Genomic DNA, 17,542 nt, shown 5'->3' on the forward strand with positions numbered 1-17,542 from the left:
GTGTTGTCAATCATGATCATATAGAGATTCCATCTCACAATTATATTTTAAACCAAAATTAAAGAATCATAATGCCTTCCTCAATTTTTTTTTTTTAAAAATATGTATTTAATACATACACACAGCGAATAAATTAAAACTTATGTTTCCTATCACCTCAAATTAGATTATAAGCTAATTACAGTAATATAATTTGTAAATCATACAGCAAATTATCTTTTGAGTGTTAACAAATCCAAACACACAATACTTAATTTTGGTTATCGCAAATTATAAGTTATCATTTCTTTAAGTGATTTCGATTAAGGGGGCGATAGAATAAAAATCGAAATAGTAAACTGATAACGTGTTATGAAATATAAGAAATAGAGAGTATATAGAGAAATGGAATAGATAGAATATGAGAGAGTATAGAGAAATTGAATTCTTATATTAAAATCTTAGTTACCTAATCTGCAGAATTAAAGAACTATTCATAGAATATAAAATATAATATATAGGACATAACCTTACACACTAAAAGATATAACCTTTCATTCTAAAAGACAACATTTTATTCCAAAGCACATAATTTTTGGAGAAGGTAAATAATTTCTTTAATAAACTTAATGGACATCTATTATATCATATAGTATTTATAACATTTTTTTTTTTTTTTTTGATAAAACTGGTGATAGTACCAGAACTTGCAGAGTTAACGCTTCTGCATTTTATAGACTTTGAGCAATAACAACCTTTCTGGCAATATATATTCCTTTAGAAACATGGAATGTTGCTTGATCTTGCTCATCTTGATCTAGCAGCAAACAATCTAACTGGGAAGGTACCCAAACAACTTGGTGATTGCTCGAAAATGTTGTACTTGAACTTGAGCAACAAAAATTTTTGCGAAGAAATTCATGCTGAACTTGGGAATTTGTACTTACAAGTTGTGCTAGATCCTATTAGGAACTCATTCGGCAACTGGGGAAATTGGTCAAGAATCGTCTGATATTAGTTGAGCTTTCCTATAATGAATTGGAAGGTCAAATTCCTGATAATAGAGCATTTCAAGAAGCACCGTCAGAAGGAGGCTTGTGTGGAAACTTCACTGGCTTGAATATAATATATACACTCCATCTTCAAACAATAGAAAAGACAATCTCTTTCCTCAACTTGAAATTCTTGGGCTGAAGGTGCGTTGGACCTTGAATTTGTCTGGCTATTAAGAGCATCAATTGGACTTCATAAGCAATAAGACTTCAAGGGCTTTCTTTGCATTGATTAGGTGCTAAATGGATCAGAATTTGTCCATTTTTGGACAATAATAGCAAATGTTGATGTTACTCATGTGCCAACAATATTCTTATTTTAATATTCAAAATGAAGCCAAATTTAATTAAAACAAATGATAAAATACATGCATATTTTGTTGTTATCCAAATCTCCCACACTTGGACCGTTGCTTGTCCCCAAGCAATACAAAATATCCTTTATGCAATGAATGAAAATTTTCAGCTCAATTCATACTCACATATGAATTTCAAGGAAAACTTCAATTATGAGATTGATCAATTCTAAAGCTCTATCATGCTCAAAGAAGGGTTCGACACACTCAACTAAGTTCATGTTCTTTTGAACAACAATTACCTCAATCATGTAGGAATAGATGAACTTAGGAGAATGTAAATATGCCCTTGGAGAAAAACGTGTGCTAGGTGTATTGAGAGGTGGATATAGGATTTAATTTCCAAATCCCATAAGCTAATTTCCCAATGCTTTCTCTACAAATGAAGGGAACACAACTTTAAGGAATTAAAAGGTATTTTCAAGATTGTAATGGGTAAAGGGGATTAATATGGTTTCATATCAAAGAAAGGTTTTAAATACGGCTCAAAGTGAGAAAATATTTCTTTGATTTTGAAAGTTTGAAGAATATGAAAGATTTAGACCATTGCGTTTGAGAGAGCTTCATGTTCTAGCAGCAACAAGTTCTTCCCTTTTGCTTCTTGTCTTTCGTTCTCCTTTTCTTTCTCCCTTTATTTGTGCATTTTTTTTTTTTCTTCTTTTTTCTTCTTCTTCTTCTTCTTCTTCTTCTTCTTCTTCTTCTTCTTCTTCTTCTTCTTCTTCTTCTTCTTATTTATATAGGGAGCTCCTTAGAGAGAAAGAGAGAAATATAGAGAACTTTTGTGCAAATGTCTCTTCTTTATGATGTCCCATTTGCCATTTGATATTTTTAGTTTCCTATTGCAATCTTCTAGCAAATGGTTCTTTATGGTATCACTTCCTCTTTATTTGAACTTTTTGAACTATGATAGACCATTTCATGCAATTTTTTTAGAGAAGGAAAAATGCTCTCATACAGTGGTGTCCAATCTTCTTAAGTTTTCCACTTTAAAAATTAAAGAAATAATTTTCTCAAGAGCGACAGTTAAAGGAAAAGATTGAAGGACAAAAGGAATTAGATAAAAAGACTCTTATCTGCCATTTAGTATGTCTATCACATGAGGTTATGGAGCAAGTTTGAATCGCTGTATTTGACAAAGAACCTCACAACAAAATTAGTTGCGAAGCATATGCTTTTACTATGGCAGAAGATGCTTCCATAAAATCTCATGTCGATGAATTTAGTTCGATTTTGATGAATTTGAAAAACATGGATATTGAATATGATCATGAAGATCAAGTTCTTATGCTGCTTCGCTCTTTACCTCTAGTCTTATAAGAATTTTAGAGATACTCTAATCTTTAGTAAGATAGCTATCACTTTGGAAAAAGTAAAATCAGCTTTGTTTTCAAAGGAGTTTATGGATAAAGAGTTCTGTAAGAGATTTCAAGTTTTCAATTTATGAAAGGTAATTATTGTCAAGAATCATAATAGAAAGGTTGATCAAAAATAACTTGTGAAGGTAATTATTGTATCTGATGTAAATAAAGATAATATTGAAAAAAATTTATTTATTATTTCTTAAAATACTCAAAATGATGATATTTTGAGACAAAATAATCGTCCAAAAACGATTTCTATTTTAGGACAGAGAAAGTAATAACTAATAACTAACAACTAATAGCTACTACAACCAATTACTAAAGCAACTAATATTGCGGAATAGACCTTACCTTGTTCTATGTTGACCCAATTCAATAATAATATAGTTTTGAGTCTAAAATGTGTTAACGGTAAGTCAATGACAATGCTAAAATTGTGCAGTTCTCATTCTAATTTGGTTTCTAAGAAGAATCGAAAGCACAATTAAAGTTGAGCTTTTTCCTAAATTTGAAAACCAAATTATTCCTTTCAATACTTAATTAACATCTTTTGACCAGGGTTAATTACAATAAACTTTACAGCAGTAAAAGAATTAAGCCTAAGAATTATTTCATTTTCTAAAAGAAAAATACAAATTCAATTATGAATTAGGCTAAATAATAATTTATTTAAACATAATATTTATAAAAAAATAATTAAACAACACCAATAATGTGATTATCATAACATAAAGAATGACTTTCGACATATAATTATTATGTTGTGCAGCAACACCAGCCTCCTTTCACAAAACGCATGAATTGTCATGCAAAAATTTCACAAAATATTTTATCAAAAATAAATGGAAATCACATTTTACATTGTAATCGATATATAGTTTGCCCATTCTGTTAATTATATATTAGAAATGGCATATTGCCTTATATATTATTTGAGTAATGGACTAAGAAAAAAATAAAATATTATTGCTTTTAATATTATTTACATTACTACACAATTTACAGTTTGAAAAGAAAAAAAGATTGAGATATTAGCGTAAACTAAATATAAAAATAAAAATGACAGGTGATTGAACTCTGACCCATCTTTCGGACAATAAAAAAATTATTCCTTTTATATTTTCCTAAACATCTAGTCTCCAAACCAAATACCATCCAACTAACCATAACCTTAATATTATCTTGCCGTCACCGTAACTAACTGCCATCAATTTATAATCAAGTCAAGCAGAGAACAATAAAATATTATCATTAAGATTTTAAAATCTTATGCAATAATGAAAAACATTCTCAATTTCACATTACAAAAAGTATTAGCTCAGTGAAAGGCTCAGTTCTTCAAGTTAAATAAAGGTAACTATGTCAAAATTAAATTTTAAATCCAGTTTCTCATCATACAACAGTTTTCCTTGATAGCCTATATACAAACTCTACAGAGCAGCAATTGTTTACTTCAATTTGCATTTGCTACTTCATTGATCTCATCATATGTGCCTGTCTCCTCGTTGAACGAGTACCTAAAACAAACATTTCGACCTTAAGTATCTCATTCAATTGCTAAGGATTCGCCGGATTTATATATTTACAGACAATGTTAAAACCAAATTAGATGGGAAAGAAAAATAAACTGAATCAAACAAAATCTTCATTTGACTTTGATTAACTTATTTTTCTTCATATTTCAATTGGTGCATTTTATAAGCTAAAAGATAAATGAATTACTTAAGACCCTAAAATAATAAAAACAAACGCATCATGAAGACAAATACTGATCCTTTATTTGTTATTTGTTTATTTATTTTATATTTTCATATGGTTACAAACTAAAAGAAACTAATATTGGAAATGAAAGGGGGAAAAATAAAGTAAAATTAAATAAATTAAATTAACACTATAAGAACTTAGAAGAACAAGTAAAGGAACACACAATTGATCTTAAAACTAATCTTAGGGAGGTGAAAAACAATGATTTATAAGTTCTGAATTAGTCATATTCACGTAATTATATCAGTAACATTCAATGATAATAAAACAACTACTTTAGTCTCAAATTAGTTGAGGTCAGCTATATGAATTCATTGTTTCCATTCTGCTCTGCTATTTAGTTCTAACATTCAGCAAACAAGTTTAATTGACCTAAAGACGAGTGTGTGTATATATACTAGAAAGGGCCACATAAAGAATGAGTATATTCATACTGGAAAAATTGTACGAGGAATGAATGCATTTTAGGCGGAACTAGAGTCTATTGGAAATAAGTTGCAGGGTGAAAATTGAAATGGATCCGCCGTATCCAAGTAGCCAGAGAAATGTGCTGAAGACAATTATGGACATGCAAGTTTTTGGAGTGAATAAACTGGAAGGTAAATCAAGAAAATAAAATTAGATTGCCAGTTAATTACCACGTCCCAGATGATGCATAGCAGTACAATCCCGTTGATGGATCATAATAGTAACCTGAACTGCTGCTATAGTAGTACCTGAGAAATAAAGAGAAAAACTATTAGCATGACGTCAACATTCTAATGAAACCCAACTTATAACCTATGAAGCTGTGTTGAGAAAGAAAAAATAACTGTGAACAAGATTCATTGTTTGAACCAGTCCCAAAATAAGAAAAGTGCAGAATATTTGGAAGATGGAATTAACTTGGCAATAGAAAGAACCCAAAAATCACCAAAAAGAAAAAAAAGAAGCAGCAATTGTTATAACATAAATGCCGATCGGTCAATTAGGAAATTGAGTACAAGAATGTCCTCTGCAACAGCTAACCAAAACTCATAACAAAGAACCGCATTGTTTGTCCATAAGAAAAAAGCAATAATGATAAAGTCCCATCCCTTACGTATATTAGATTCTTTAGCAGTTATATTAGAACAATGTATTCCCACCTCTTGGAATATATATTCCCAATGGCACATTGTTCCAGCATATTTCACACCATATCAAACTTATCTCAAAAGTCTACCAATTCTCAGCAATGAGTGCTAGACCTAGAAGCCCCTGCATTCACAACCTTCTAAAGTTTAAAATAACCAGTGAACAAGCTATTGAGTGATATTTCCCACAGCCTCTATAAATATGAAAGACTGTCCATTAACAGGTGGGAAATACGTCAATGATCAAAATGTAAAATAGTTTCGATATGTATTTGTGTGTATATGACAAGGAGGGAGAAAGTACCGAGATGTCTCGTCATACACGTAATCATCTTGCAAAGCTCCTGCTGCAGACAAAGAAATTAGAACGCATAAGAGAAACTAAGCCAACCAAAGAAGCATTCATGCTGATCCAGACAAATTATTTTCAAGAAAATATCATCTTATCTATAATATATATAAAAGTACGAATTGGGGGGGAGGGGGGAGGGAACATTGGGTCCCTAAAACGCCATACTTTTAATTTTATTGGTTAATTAAAAATATCATTGTTATTAATTAAAAAACTTTTAATTTTGTTGATACTTTATTAGGATTCCTATACAAACAAAAATATTATAATTTAAATATTAGAATTCTTATAGCTATCTTACTCTTTCAACTTACATATATATATATATATATATCCAAAAATAAAAAAAAATAAAAAATTTAAAGATTCATAATAAGGAGCGAGTTTAAGGTTTCTGCTGAATAGGTTATCAATCTAGGTTATATTTTAGCAACAGATAAAAAAGCCGTTGCTAATCCGTTTATAAAGCCTTCAGCCAACTCTTAGCAATGGAAGGTTTCTGCCTTAGGTTATAATTTGCAACGGATTTTTATTAGTGAATAAAAAGTAGGAATAAGAAAGAAAAATGTTGGGATTAATCAAGATACTCTTATTAAAATTAGAGATGACAAAATAATTGTAAAGATTTTAATTTTATATTTGAAAAATTAAAGAATAAATAATAAAAAATAAAAAATAAGAAAACTTGGTGAAAATTAAAGAATATATTGCTACCTCGATAAGAAATAAACCCCAGAGAAAAAAGATAAGAGAAAAATTAAAAAACCTCGTTGCTACTTCTACAGTAAGTCTATTTCTTTAGACTAATATAAATAATTTGTTTAATGAACTTAGACTAACTTTTTTGGACTCTTTTGAGCCTTAAGAAAAAAGATTTCTTCTAATACAATGATGGAACACATAAGCTCTCCAGTCAAGACATATATTACGTTCTTAGACGACGATGAGAATTATTTGAAATGCATGTATGCATATAATTTTTTTTAATTATTGTAACTAGATTCCTTTCTCTCCCTTCCTTGACCATTATATATATTGATTAACTACAATTGGTTAATAGAGTTCAATTAATAAAAATTCTTTGCTTTATCATTCTCCTTTGTTTCCAGAGATATTAGTAAATTATTTTACTCTTAATCTCTTAACTAAATTTTATGTTTTTTTTAGAAGAAACTGATTTTTATCTATTAATTCTTATTTAGAAATTCATTACACAATTAAACGTTATATTTTAATTTATTTATTTTATATGTTCTAAAATAGTAAATGCAACGAGTTTCAGCTAGTACAAATAATGTGCAACGCACGTTAAAAAATAATAGTACAATAAAAATATAAATCATCAATCATCCATGAAACTTCTCAAGGAAAGAAAACATCAGTAAGTTCTTACTTTCAGAGGCGGAGTTCTGGCCATCTGATGATGGTTGACTGAATCCATTAGAATTAGGGCCAGAAACCAAAGTACTATTGCTAGAGGACGGTCCAGCACTAGCATTATCATCATCATCCGCAAACATATCAAATGCATCAGCACCATTGCCTGACGTTTCTGCAGCAGATACATTCATGTTTGAAACACCCACATCCACATTGGACAATTTTGAGGTGGTTACTCCAAGTTCTGTTACATCAGAGGATAAGTCCGCCCTCATGTTGTAATCAGAAATCTCCTGGCCAGCAGTTAGAGATATGCCCTTGCCCCTTGCTACAGCCAACTTCTCATATCCTTCTAAAGAAGATAACAAACAGATGTAACAAATAATCACAAACAAGGAAATAGCATTCATGAAAGGTCAATGCACTAAAGTTAATACTTAATGGAAGACCCTCTCGTTTAAAAAATAATAATCACACTTAAAACATGAGATATTCAGCATGAGCTAATGATGAATTATTCTCACTCAATAGCAAGTCAAGCTAAGAATCCAAGGATAGAGAATTAGTCATATCTATCTATGATCTATAATCTATTATTTACATAGAAGGACCGACGTCAGGTAAAATTTTCCAAATGACAAAAAGAAAATTCGAATATTACAGTATAGAGAAACAAAGAACTCTAGTATTGATATTACTGATCATAAAAACATTCTTCGGATTATGTTGAATCCAATATGCATGCAATTAAACAACACATTACACCTTGCAATCTCTGATTTCTCGGGGAGGCTTGCAGGCAGATGATGGGGTACTGTTATTGAAGTGACTGGTTAGATATGAGGGACTGCTCTGGCCATGAAAAAAGAGATATCACAGGAAAATAGGGGATTGCACATAGAGACATGCTTTTGCTGTGAAGATAGGTCATCGGCCATAAAAAGAGCTCAGAATTTACAAGATGCATCCACTATTTGGCATGCAAAAAGCATATAAAATCATCCAATAAGATCCAAGAACAAAATCCAGCTAGTCCAGTGCATTAGTTTTATATTGTGCCGCATGATATAACTACTTCCTGATTTTCAAAGAATACAAGATTATTTGAAACTAAGTATCAGAAAAGAGAAAAGGAAAAAAGCATAACAAGATAATACAGAAAGGAAAACTAATAAACATCACACCAACCTGCCTCACGCTTGAAAACCTCTTTTTTGTCATGATAAACATCTGCACAGCAGATACTTAAATGAGTAAATAGTAAATTCTCCAATGTGAACATTAGGGAGGAGGGTGAGAAAATAGCACAAATGAGAGGGATAAAAATAAAGAGATATTAAGATAAAACAAAAACTAAGGACATTATCATCTCAAAAGGTACTTTGACCTCCAAGGAACTAATTAGTTCAAGTAACACACTTAACTGTATTCTCCCTGCTCCAACAGTTTGTTTGCATCTTCAGTCAGCTGGTCAAATAGACGCTGCGTCTCGGCTGACATCTTCTCTTTCCTATTATTTGAACCACCCTTCAGCCTTCTCAAAGCTTGTAACACCTGTCAGCCAAAAAAAAAAAAAAATCATACCACTAGCTGCTACGAAGGAGACAGTGTGCAACATCATAATTAACAAATGATGAAGATAAAATAAAATCTCAACTGACATTCTTATTCTGCTAGAAAGGCCATGCAAAAACAAGGAAATTTTTCTGAAGACATAAACAGCTTGCCTAAGCAAAGAAAATTTGTCTATGCCTTCAGTTTCTTTAATGAAACTATATTTCTTGCCGCAACAACACATTCAGAAATCCTAATTAGATCTTACAAATTGCAAATTTACACTCCTTCCACAGTTCTAGACTGCTTATTATAGAAGTATACTGCTATATCAAGATAGCATCAACCACAACATTTTCACATTCACAGGGAAGTGCCCAATTATCCGCTATTACACATGCTAGTGAAGTCATAAATCTACTGTCCATGAGTAAAAGTTACCAGAATGAGCACATTGCAATGTTACACATGTTAGTGAAGTCATAAATCTTCTGTCCACAAGTAAAAGTTACCAGAACATTCGTTCACTTTGATGTACAGATAGTAACACATCAACGACTCAGGATCACTTTTATCTTGAAAATTGTTATGCCATAGACATTTGTCTATTCAATCTATCCAGTATTTAGAGTCTGGCTTACAAAATTTAACTTCTCAAAAAGGCCTCAACAAATGCAAGTATATCCAATATAGGATCCATTCTGACAAGCTCTCTGCAATTTTAAATATTGATAAGTTCTAATATTCATTAAATGGACAATTAATTTAAGGCTCTATTGGTTAAGTCACATAAACCTGGTGCTTTGAAATGCAAACTTAACTTAAGGTTAGTCTACAGTGTTATACAGCAAACTTGTGTTCCAGGAACACAAGCATGATACCAAAGACAAAATTGTTACTAGCATAACTGAAAGAAAAATAAGGCACAGCCACTAATATTTCAAAGTCTTCAACAAGCAAATCAATCAGACAAAAGATTACTCCCAAAAAGGGGAAAAAAATAAAAAAAACATAAAATAAGATGCAATCAGGTCTACCGTTTCCCCTGGCTCCAGCAAGTTGGCAATTCGCTTCTTTATTATTCCAATGTCTTCAGATGAAAGGTCACTAGAATCATTTTTATCATCATTCTCAACTGCTTCCATAGAGCTTTTACTGGCATATCTTGGATCAACTTCAACACTATCAAGCCACGCATCCTGCAAGAATTCACGTGAACATCAACAAATCTAGCCCCAAAGTGAAAGATGAGTTTACTCTAACCAAGCCAAAGATTTACCTTGAATTCCTTCTCATGGACATATTCAACAAAATTTCCCTGCGCGTCAAAGTAGCCTTCTTCCCTTTCTTGCTCAAGATTAAATGGTTCAATTTGAATCCCATCTTCAACAAAAGTCTCATTATCCTGCCAAAAGAAATCCCCGATCACAAGCTATCCTTTCCTTTGTCCCAATTACTGATGAATCCAATACATAATTTGACTGAAAGAAAATGTTGTCAATAAGGATGAAAGTAAGTATTCCTAATTATAGGACACTCAATAAGAGTGTAAATGGGACTACAAATGAGATTTATCTCACAGAAACTAGGTTTATGCAGTCAATGAAAACTAGATTTTTTATATTCTGAATTAGTTGATATGCCATTTGCTTGCTTATTTGCAGTTTGGCACTACCAAACTTCACATGTACTTAAAAATGCTATAGTACAACAACTTACCCATCAAAAGCCCACAAATTTCCGGCCAAAGAAATCAGCTATACGATTTAAAATTCATAACCCAAGAAAAGACCTAGATTTTAAACCATTTCAAATCTAGAAGCACGCAAAAAGCTTCCACCTTCAAACCCTAAATCCACATATATTTACAACAAAAAAATAAAACTAACCATCAAAACGAACTCCATATAGCAAAACAATACGATAAAGACTGTAAGTGACGATTAAACTAACAACCAACCTCATAAGAGACTTCAGCAGTTGAAACATCATTGGTTTCTTCATTAAACAGTTCAACCGTGATTTGACTCCGGCGCTTTGCACGCTCCTTCGCAGCAACGCGAGGATCTTTTATATCTAACGGGACATCTTCAACTTTTGGTCCATCTGCTAAAGCTTCTTCATCTCCAGGCTTCACTTTCTTTCCTTTGGGAAATCTAACTTTCTTTTGCCTGAAAATAAAAATAATTCAATTTTTACAGAGAAATAGAGAACTGAAGAAATTGAAGGAGAGAGAGAGAAGGAAAGGTTAAGGAAATTGAAGTACTTGGGTGGTTTATTGGAGTCATCGTCTTCTAAGTCTTCAAAAAAAGGGCGCTTGCGATTAGAGCGAGAGGGAAGCATGCCTTCTTCCATAGATTTTGATAACAATTAACAATCTCGCTTGCTTCGGAATACAGAGAACAGAGGGCTGTTTTTACCGCTAAATGGAAAATGTAAATGGAACGAAACCTCGCCGACTTGCCTCCAGCAACCGGGTCGGGTCCTTTGCCTTTCTAGGATTAGATTCTATTTTGAAAAAAAATTATACATGTACTAAAACGAGCGGGCAGTGATACATGGCACGAATCGTGCCTGGAAGGAATGAATAAAAAATTGTTAGCTGGCCCACTATTTTGCACATAAGATTTACATGAAGAGTTTAGGCTTTTCAGGTTCCTCATAGCTTTCCTATCATCATCTGTCCATTATCGGCAAGAGCTCATTCATTAAATCACCAGGCTTTGGTTATCGCCATTACTTTCATTTTCATTTTTCATTTTTCATTTTCAGATGATTGTTATTAAAATAATAATTGTTATTAAAATAAAAATGATTCTGATCATACATCAGGATAAAAGTAATAAAATAAAATAAAAATAAATTTTAAATTAAAGATCTAATCTAAACGAGTATAATTATTGTATCGGATATTTAAACACTATGGTTCTTAAAATCACCGGTTTAAAAAAATATATTGTTGCTAATTGAAAATTTTATTAAATATCATGGCTTCATAATTTGATTAAAATATTTTAGTCATTATTATCGGTTAAATTAAAATTGTTTATGAAATTAAAAAATATTTAAAGAATAAAGTGCCTGTAATGAAAAAAAAAATGCATTTAATCATTTAAGGAAAAGTTTGACAAAATGTAGAAACGAGGCAGTCAATGTCTTGTTTGCTCCCATCCTTTGAAACTCCTAACTACCTCCATAAAGTCCTCCCAATTTACTGACTCTACCTTTGTCAAGCACCATTACTATCCCCCCCACCCCAAACAACATACACATGTACACGTTGTCCAGCACTATAGCTTCATCTTCTTCTTCCTCTTTCTTTCTCTCACAGAATTTTCAAAGCATCAGTATGAGTAATTTTGGCTGACCCATTTCATTTCACTCCACTCTTTGTTGTTCTGGTAAGTTACAATTTTTCTTTTCTTGGTGGCCAAAAAGAAGTTAGGGTTTTTTTTTTGTTATTGTTTTTTTTTTATTTGTTTAATTTTTAAATTTGTATGCTTGTTGTTCAATTGGGTAACTTTCTTTTCACCCTGTGTTGAGTTCTTGCTTGTTAGTTACCAATTACTGATATACAATTTTTTAATTAATAAATATTTCTGTCTAGGGCTTGGGAAAGAGCTGTGATGGAATTGAAACTTATACCTCTACAATTTTGCTTGGTTTTGATTGCTTTTGTTGTGCTCCAGTTTGTGGCCTCTGAAACTGTAAGCTTATGAAATTCTAACTTTTGTCAAAGATTTTTACTGTATTATTAAAGCTTTAAGAATGAATTCTTACCAAAAAAAATGTTTTAAGAATCAAAGCATTTTGCTCTGTGATTTTTATTCTGAATCTTAATTTTTGTTTTTTTAGATATCTAATGACACGGGTCATGGTACTGTGGTAGCTTCCAAGAACGAAAGCAGTAAAGGTGTGAGTAGTTGTGCTTCTCTTGCATTACAAATATTTAGAGCTATTTGATAGTTTAGTTGAGATATACTTGTTTTTTTTGGGCTAATGAAAAGATTACATAGTATCTCATTGGAATGAAAGTACCTATTCTAAGAGTCGCTTTTGGAATAGCTGCAATGATTTATATCATCCAGAAGAAACTGAATATGGATGGGAATCTTAAATGTGTAAAAATGGGATAACTTGCTCATCCTTGTTGAAGATTGAGTTCGTTTTCCTAGTTTCTGTTATCTTACCAAGACGCATAATGAGCCAAAACTTTCAGAAAGCTTATAATTCATTATTTTTTCTCAAATCCAAGTTATTTGGTACAAAAATGATGGGAACCGGGTTTCAGATTCTTTATGAAAGTCAAGGTATAATGGTATCAGAGGAACTGTGTGTCAAAAAATGTCGAAAGATTCAAGTACATACATGAAAATATTTGAAACTCCACGACATTCAAATGTCAGAAAACACATAAAGAACTTATTATCATGGAATTCTATGAGACAACAAGACTCGCAGCTATGATGACCTCATCAACATTTCCTTTTTACCATCTCCTTTCGAATTTCATTTCTTCTTCTGTATTGATAATGAAATTGGAAAAGAATGAAGCTTTCAATCAATATGAGCAGTTTTCTTAAGTTTTGGCAGTGAAATTCTGTTTTTCCTTTGATAATTTGCTTAACCATCTAGAAACTCTTTAAATCTTCTTGCGAAAGCAATTATTTCTTTGCTACTTAAAACATTGACCACTAATACTTATGTGGAGTCTATTTTCATTAGACTGCAAGGTTCCAAGCTATTAGCTATGCCTTATAAATATGAGCAGTAATTATATGTAAATGTAACCTGGAAAGGACTTCACTTAAATAGCTCGGCAGAATTTATTGACTCACAGAAGAAAAGAGGCGGCCTATTGGATTTAAGTTTTGTGCAATTGATGTTTTAACATGTGTTCCATGTTCTCATCAAGTTTCGACAGAAGTACTATATGTCCTGGCATGCCAAACGTTTCTTGTAAAAATTTTTAAAACATTGTGTTCTGGTGGAGGAATTTTGAAATGTGAGGTTTGGATTTGATAATAAATTGGTTTCTATAGTTGGTTAGAGTCATGAATTTGGTTAGTTTCATGAATATGAAAAAACACTTATTTGGGTTTAGATTTCACTCTTCTTATAAGACGGTGTCATTTGAAATCGACTTCAAAGGAGTTCTCAAGCACATTCATGAATATCATTAACTATTTATAAATCTTGCTAAGTAAACAATGGGTTAAGTTATTTAAAAAAATTTAAACTAAACTCAAATATAGATGTCATATTTCAAAACATTGCATACAAAGAAAGCAAAAATGAATTTTGATTAAGCATGCATGATTTCATTTAGAGCAAGCTATTTACTACTACATTAGAAGTTAATTTTTCTGGTTCACAGGATGGTGCCGTTCTGGCTGGGATATCAGTCCAAGTAAGAATAAGTGCTTGAAATACATAGAAAAGACCTTGTCATGGGATGAGTCAGAGGTGCTTTGTGGTAGCTACGGTGGACACTTGGCAGCACTAACATCATCTCAAGAACTAAGCTTTGGCAAACAGCTGTGTGGCCAAATTGTTAATGGCTGTTGGGTTGGAGGAAGAGTTGTCAATTCCAGTGTTGGTTTTGGTTGGAAGTGGTCTGATAATACATCATACTGGAATGTTTCAATATTTTCTGGAGCATCTTTTGATTCACACTGTACCAGTTTGTCCTGCCACAATATTACAACCGATTTTTGTACCATGGTGAATAATGGAAGCATATATCTTGTGGAAGAGCAATGCAAAAAGCCTCATGCCTTTATTTGCATGCTTGATGTCGGTATGCTTCCATACATTATATATATCTGCCGAAAAAAGATGCAGTTGCTTGCTTTTCTATGTTTTAGGCTTTGATTGTTTTATCATTGATAAATTGTTATTCATCTCATCTATCTATTTGTATGTTTCTTTATACAAAATATGCACTAGCTCACATTTTCAGATTTTAGGTTTTGATTGTTTGGAAATGCGGAGTATTTTTCTTTCACTTAGAAGAAAAGCATTTGACCCTCTTGTTCTTTTTACTATTTTTTCTCCTTTTTCTCGTGTTACAGAGAACAAATGTTACCACATGCACTGCCATAGGGAATATCTTATTATCCTTGCTGTCGTAAGTGGGTTGATTCTCTTCACAACACTAGTTGTTGTGGTTTGGCTCCTTGCATATAGGCGGAGCAGGAAGCGGAGAAAGTCGCGCAAATTATCTAATCCAGCAGCTTCTGCTTTAGTTCCACCTTCATGGAAAGTCTTCACCAATGAGGAATTGAGGTCAATAACAAAGAATTTTAGCGAAGGAAATCGTCTTCTTGGTGATGCAAAAACAGGAGGCACATATAGTGGGCTTCTCCCTGATGGATCAAGGGTTGCAGTTAAGAGGTTGAAGAGATCCAGTTTTCAAAGGAAGAAGGAGTTCTATTCTGAGATCGGAAGGGTTGCGAGGCTTCACCATCCAAATTTGGTGGCTATTAAAGGATGTTGCTATGATCATGGTGACCGCTACATTGTTTATGAATTTATAGTTAATGGGCCCTTAGATAGATGGCTGCACCACATCCCAAGGGGAGGTAGGAGCTTGGATTGGGCTATGAGAATGAAAATAGCTACCACACTTGCCCAAGGGATTGCGTATGTATATCCAGAAAACTTTTTACTTATTTGCAAATTGCATGCTGCTACTATTATCATAAGCAAGAGTAGTATTACTTTGGTTGCTCTAATGATGGTGTTGTGATCCAAATCATTATCATTGTTTGCATGTCTTTTTAACTTTGGGTTAAATTTTGGATTCTGGTCATTAAAAAATAAGAGAATGGCTTTTCATCATTTGTTATCATATTATTTTCTGCACTGTAAATAAGCATCGAGTTGGGAAAGTTGCCTACATGTCATCAATTGATCAGGTTATGAATGATTCTTTATGCTCAGTTGTTTGCCATCTTCAACTAATTCTGTCATTCTCGTGTTCATTGCGTGGAACACTGATTTTCAAGTGGTAAATCATTTAATCTTAACTTGACAACAAACAATGACTGCTTATTAGAAAAACATATGACAAGCATAAATTTGGTTTGCAGCACTTGTAATTTGGATACTAATGAAGTCTTATTATTATTTACTAGATAAAAAGCATGGTATCTATTTATATAACATTATGACATATGCTATTGCTTTTTCTACTTTTGCTGTCTTCAGTTTTTGCTATGTATTCCTATTGGTCAAGTTAAATTGGATTGGCCATCCACTCTCTGAGATTGACATATTATTACACACCTAATTTTATTTTATAATACTTTGGGATTGACATTCTATTCCCAACCTGATAATATACATGGACTATGAGAATTTTTATGAAAGCCTTTCATAGGTTGATACTAACTGTTTGTCATTTGCTTGGTTTCTCCTCTTAAATAGGTTCTTGCATGACAAGGTTAAGCCACATGTTGTGCATAGGGATATCCGTGCCAGTAATGTCCTTCTTGATGAAGAGTTTGGAGCACATTTAATGGGAGTTGGTCTCTCAAAGTTTGTACCATGGGAAGTGATGCATGAGAGAACTGTGATGGCTGGCGGTACATATGGGTACCTTGCTCCAGAATTTGTGTATAGAAATGAGCTTACAACAAAAAGCGATGTTTACAGCTTTGGAGTGCTGCTGTTAGAAATAGTCACTGGGCGTAGGCCTGCACAAGCGGTTGATTCAGTTGGTTGGCAAAGTATATTTGAGTGGGCAACACCTTTGGTGCAGGCTCATCGCTACCCTGAGCTCTTGGATCCTTTTATATCTTCATCTTCTTCAGAAATTCCGGAAGCTGGTGTGATTCAGAAGGTAGTGGACCTTGTATATGCTTGCACGCAGCATGTGCCCTCCATGCGTCCGAGAATGTCTCATGTTGTTCATCAGCTACAGCAATTGGCTCAGTCATCCATTTTAAAGTGAGAACTGAACTGGAGCCCTGGGATTTCCTGTCTAACTACATGTCATCTATGCCTTCTTTTTTCTTTCTACCTAGATCGTTCGAGGTATTGAGAAAACTCGAAAATTCTTGAGGTAACTGTAGAATAATGAGAAGCAAAAGGTTAGAACTGACATAGATTCTAGCGAGACATGACACACATTTGTTGGCTTAAATGTTATTGTAGAATGACCATTTTGTTTACATGAAGGATGTATCGTCTTTGTAGATTCTGTACATCTTTCTGGCCACTTCAGTTCTTTAATATAATTTAAAAAAAAAAAAAAAAAAAAAAATCACGCAACTCTTGTGCAAGAACGGCCAATGTTTTAAACCAGTTAATCCAATCAATTTTAAAAGGGGTGTGACATAGGAAGTCGACAGTTAGCTTATCCCCACAGTTTTAAATCCTAAAACATTTTTTCATAAATTACCTAAAACTATGTTTCAAAATTTGGTCTATTATTATTTTTTATCAAACCTGCAAGATTATATCCATTTTAGTATAAATAAATAAATATGATTTTTTTAAGAAGATTATCAACAAATATGGCTCACTTGCATAATCAAGGGAAATGAAAAAGTTTTATCCTATCAAAGAATATGCAGCGATAAGTGGAGTCTGGAAATGGAGTCTTGATGAAAAAAGAGCAAAT

The 17,542-nt window shown here is 32.6% G+C and overlaps 2 protein-coding genes across 3 annotated transcripts; one reads left to right on the top strand and one right to left on the bottom strand.

Moving 5' to 3' along the window:
* Positions 1–3,978: 3,978 nt before the first annotated feature.
* LOC105639385 (CD2-binding protein-like protein) lies at positions 3,979–11,521 on the bottom strand. 2 transcript variants are annotated; one of them, XM_012223430.4, is made up of 10 exons: positions 11,180–11,521; positions 10,874–11,084; positions 10,193–10,318; positions 9,951–10,112; positions 8,784–8,913; positions 8,548–8,589; positions 7,373–7,711; positions 5,932–5,971; positions 5,151–5,228; positions 3,979–4,265 (listed from the first exon to the last, which is right to left on the bottom strand). In XM_012223430.4, the coding sequence occupies exons 1-10, from the start codon at positions 11,266–11,268 to the stop codon at positions 4,202–4,204; spliced, it is 1,281 nt and encodes a 426-aa protein (XP_012078820.1). In that variant the 5' UTR covers positions 11,269–11,521; the 3' UTR covers positions 3,979–4,201. The 2 variants fall into 2 exon arrangements, with proteins under 2 accessions (XP_012078820.1, XP_012078819.1); XM_012223429.4 differs by having other exon boundaries at positions 5,932–5,974; positions 11,180–11,512.
* A 506-nt stretch (positions 11,522–12,027) lies between these two features.
* On the top strand, positions 12,028–17,123 carry LOC105639386 (protein kinase family protein / C-type lectin domain-containing protein). The gene is made up of 6 exons (XM_012223431.4): positions 12,028–12,314; positions 12,521–12,620; positions 12,769–12,826; positions 14,291–14,713; positions 14,988–15,558; positions 16,345–17,123. The coding sequence occupies exons 2-6, from the start codon at positions 12,540–12,542 to the stop codon at positions 16,868–16,870; spliced, it is 1,659 nt and encodes a 552-aa protein (XP_012078821.1). The 5' UTR covers positions 12,028–12,314; positions 12,521–12,539; the 3' UTR covers positions 16,871–17,123.
* Positions 17,124–17,542: the final 419 nt, after the last annotated feature.

This window comes from Jatropha curcas, chromosome 8 (assembly GCF_041381405.1).
Source record: "Jatropha curcas cultivar XTBG-Jc1 chromosome 8, XTBG_Jcur_1.0, whole genome shotgun sequence".
In the NCBI taxonomy this organism is placed as follows: Eukaryota; Viridiplantae; Streptophyta; class Magnoliopsida; order Malpighiales; family Euphorbiaceae; genus Jatropha; species Jatropha curcas.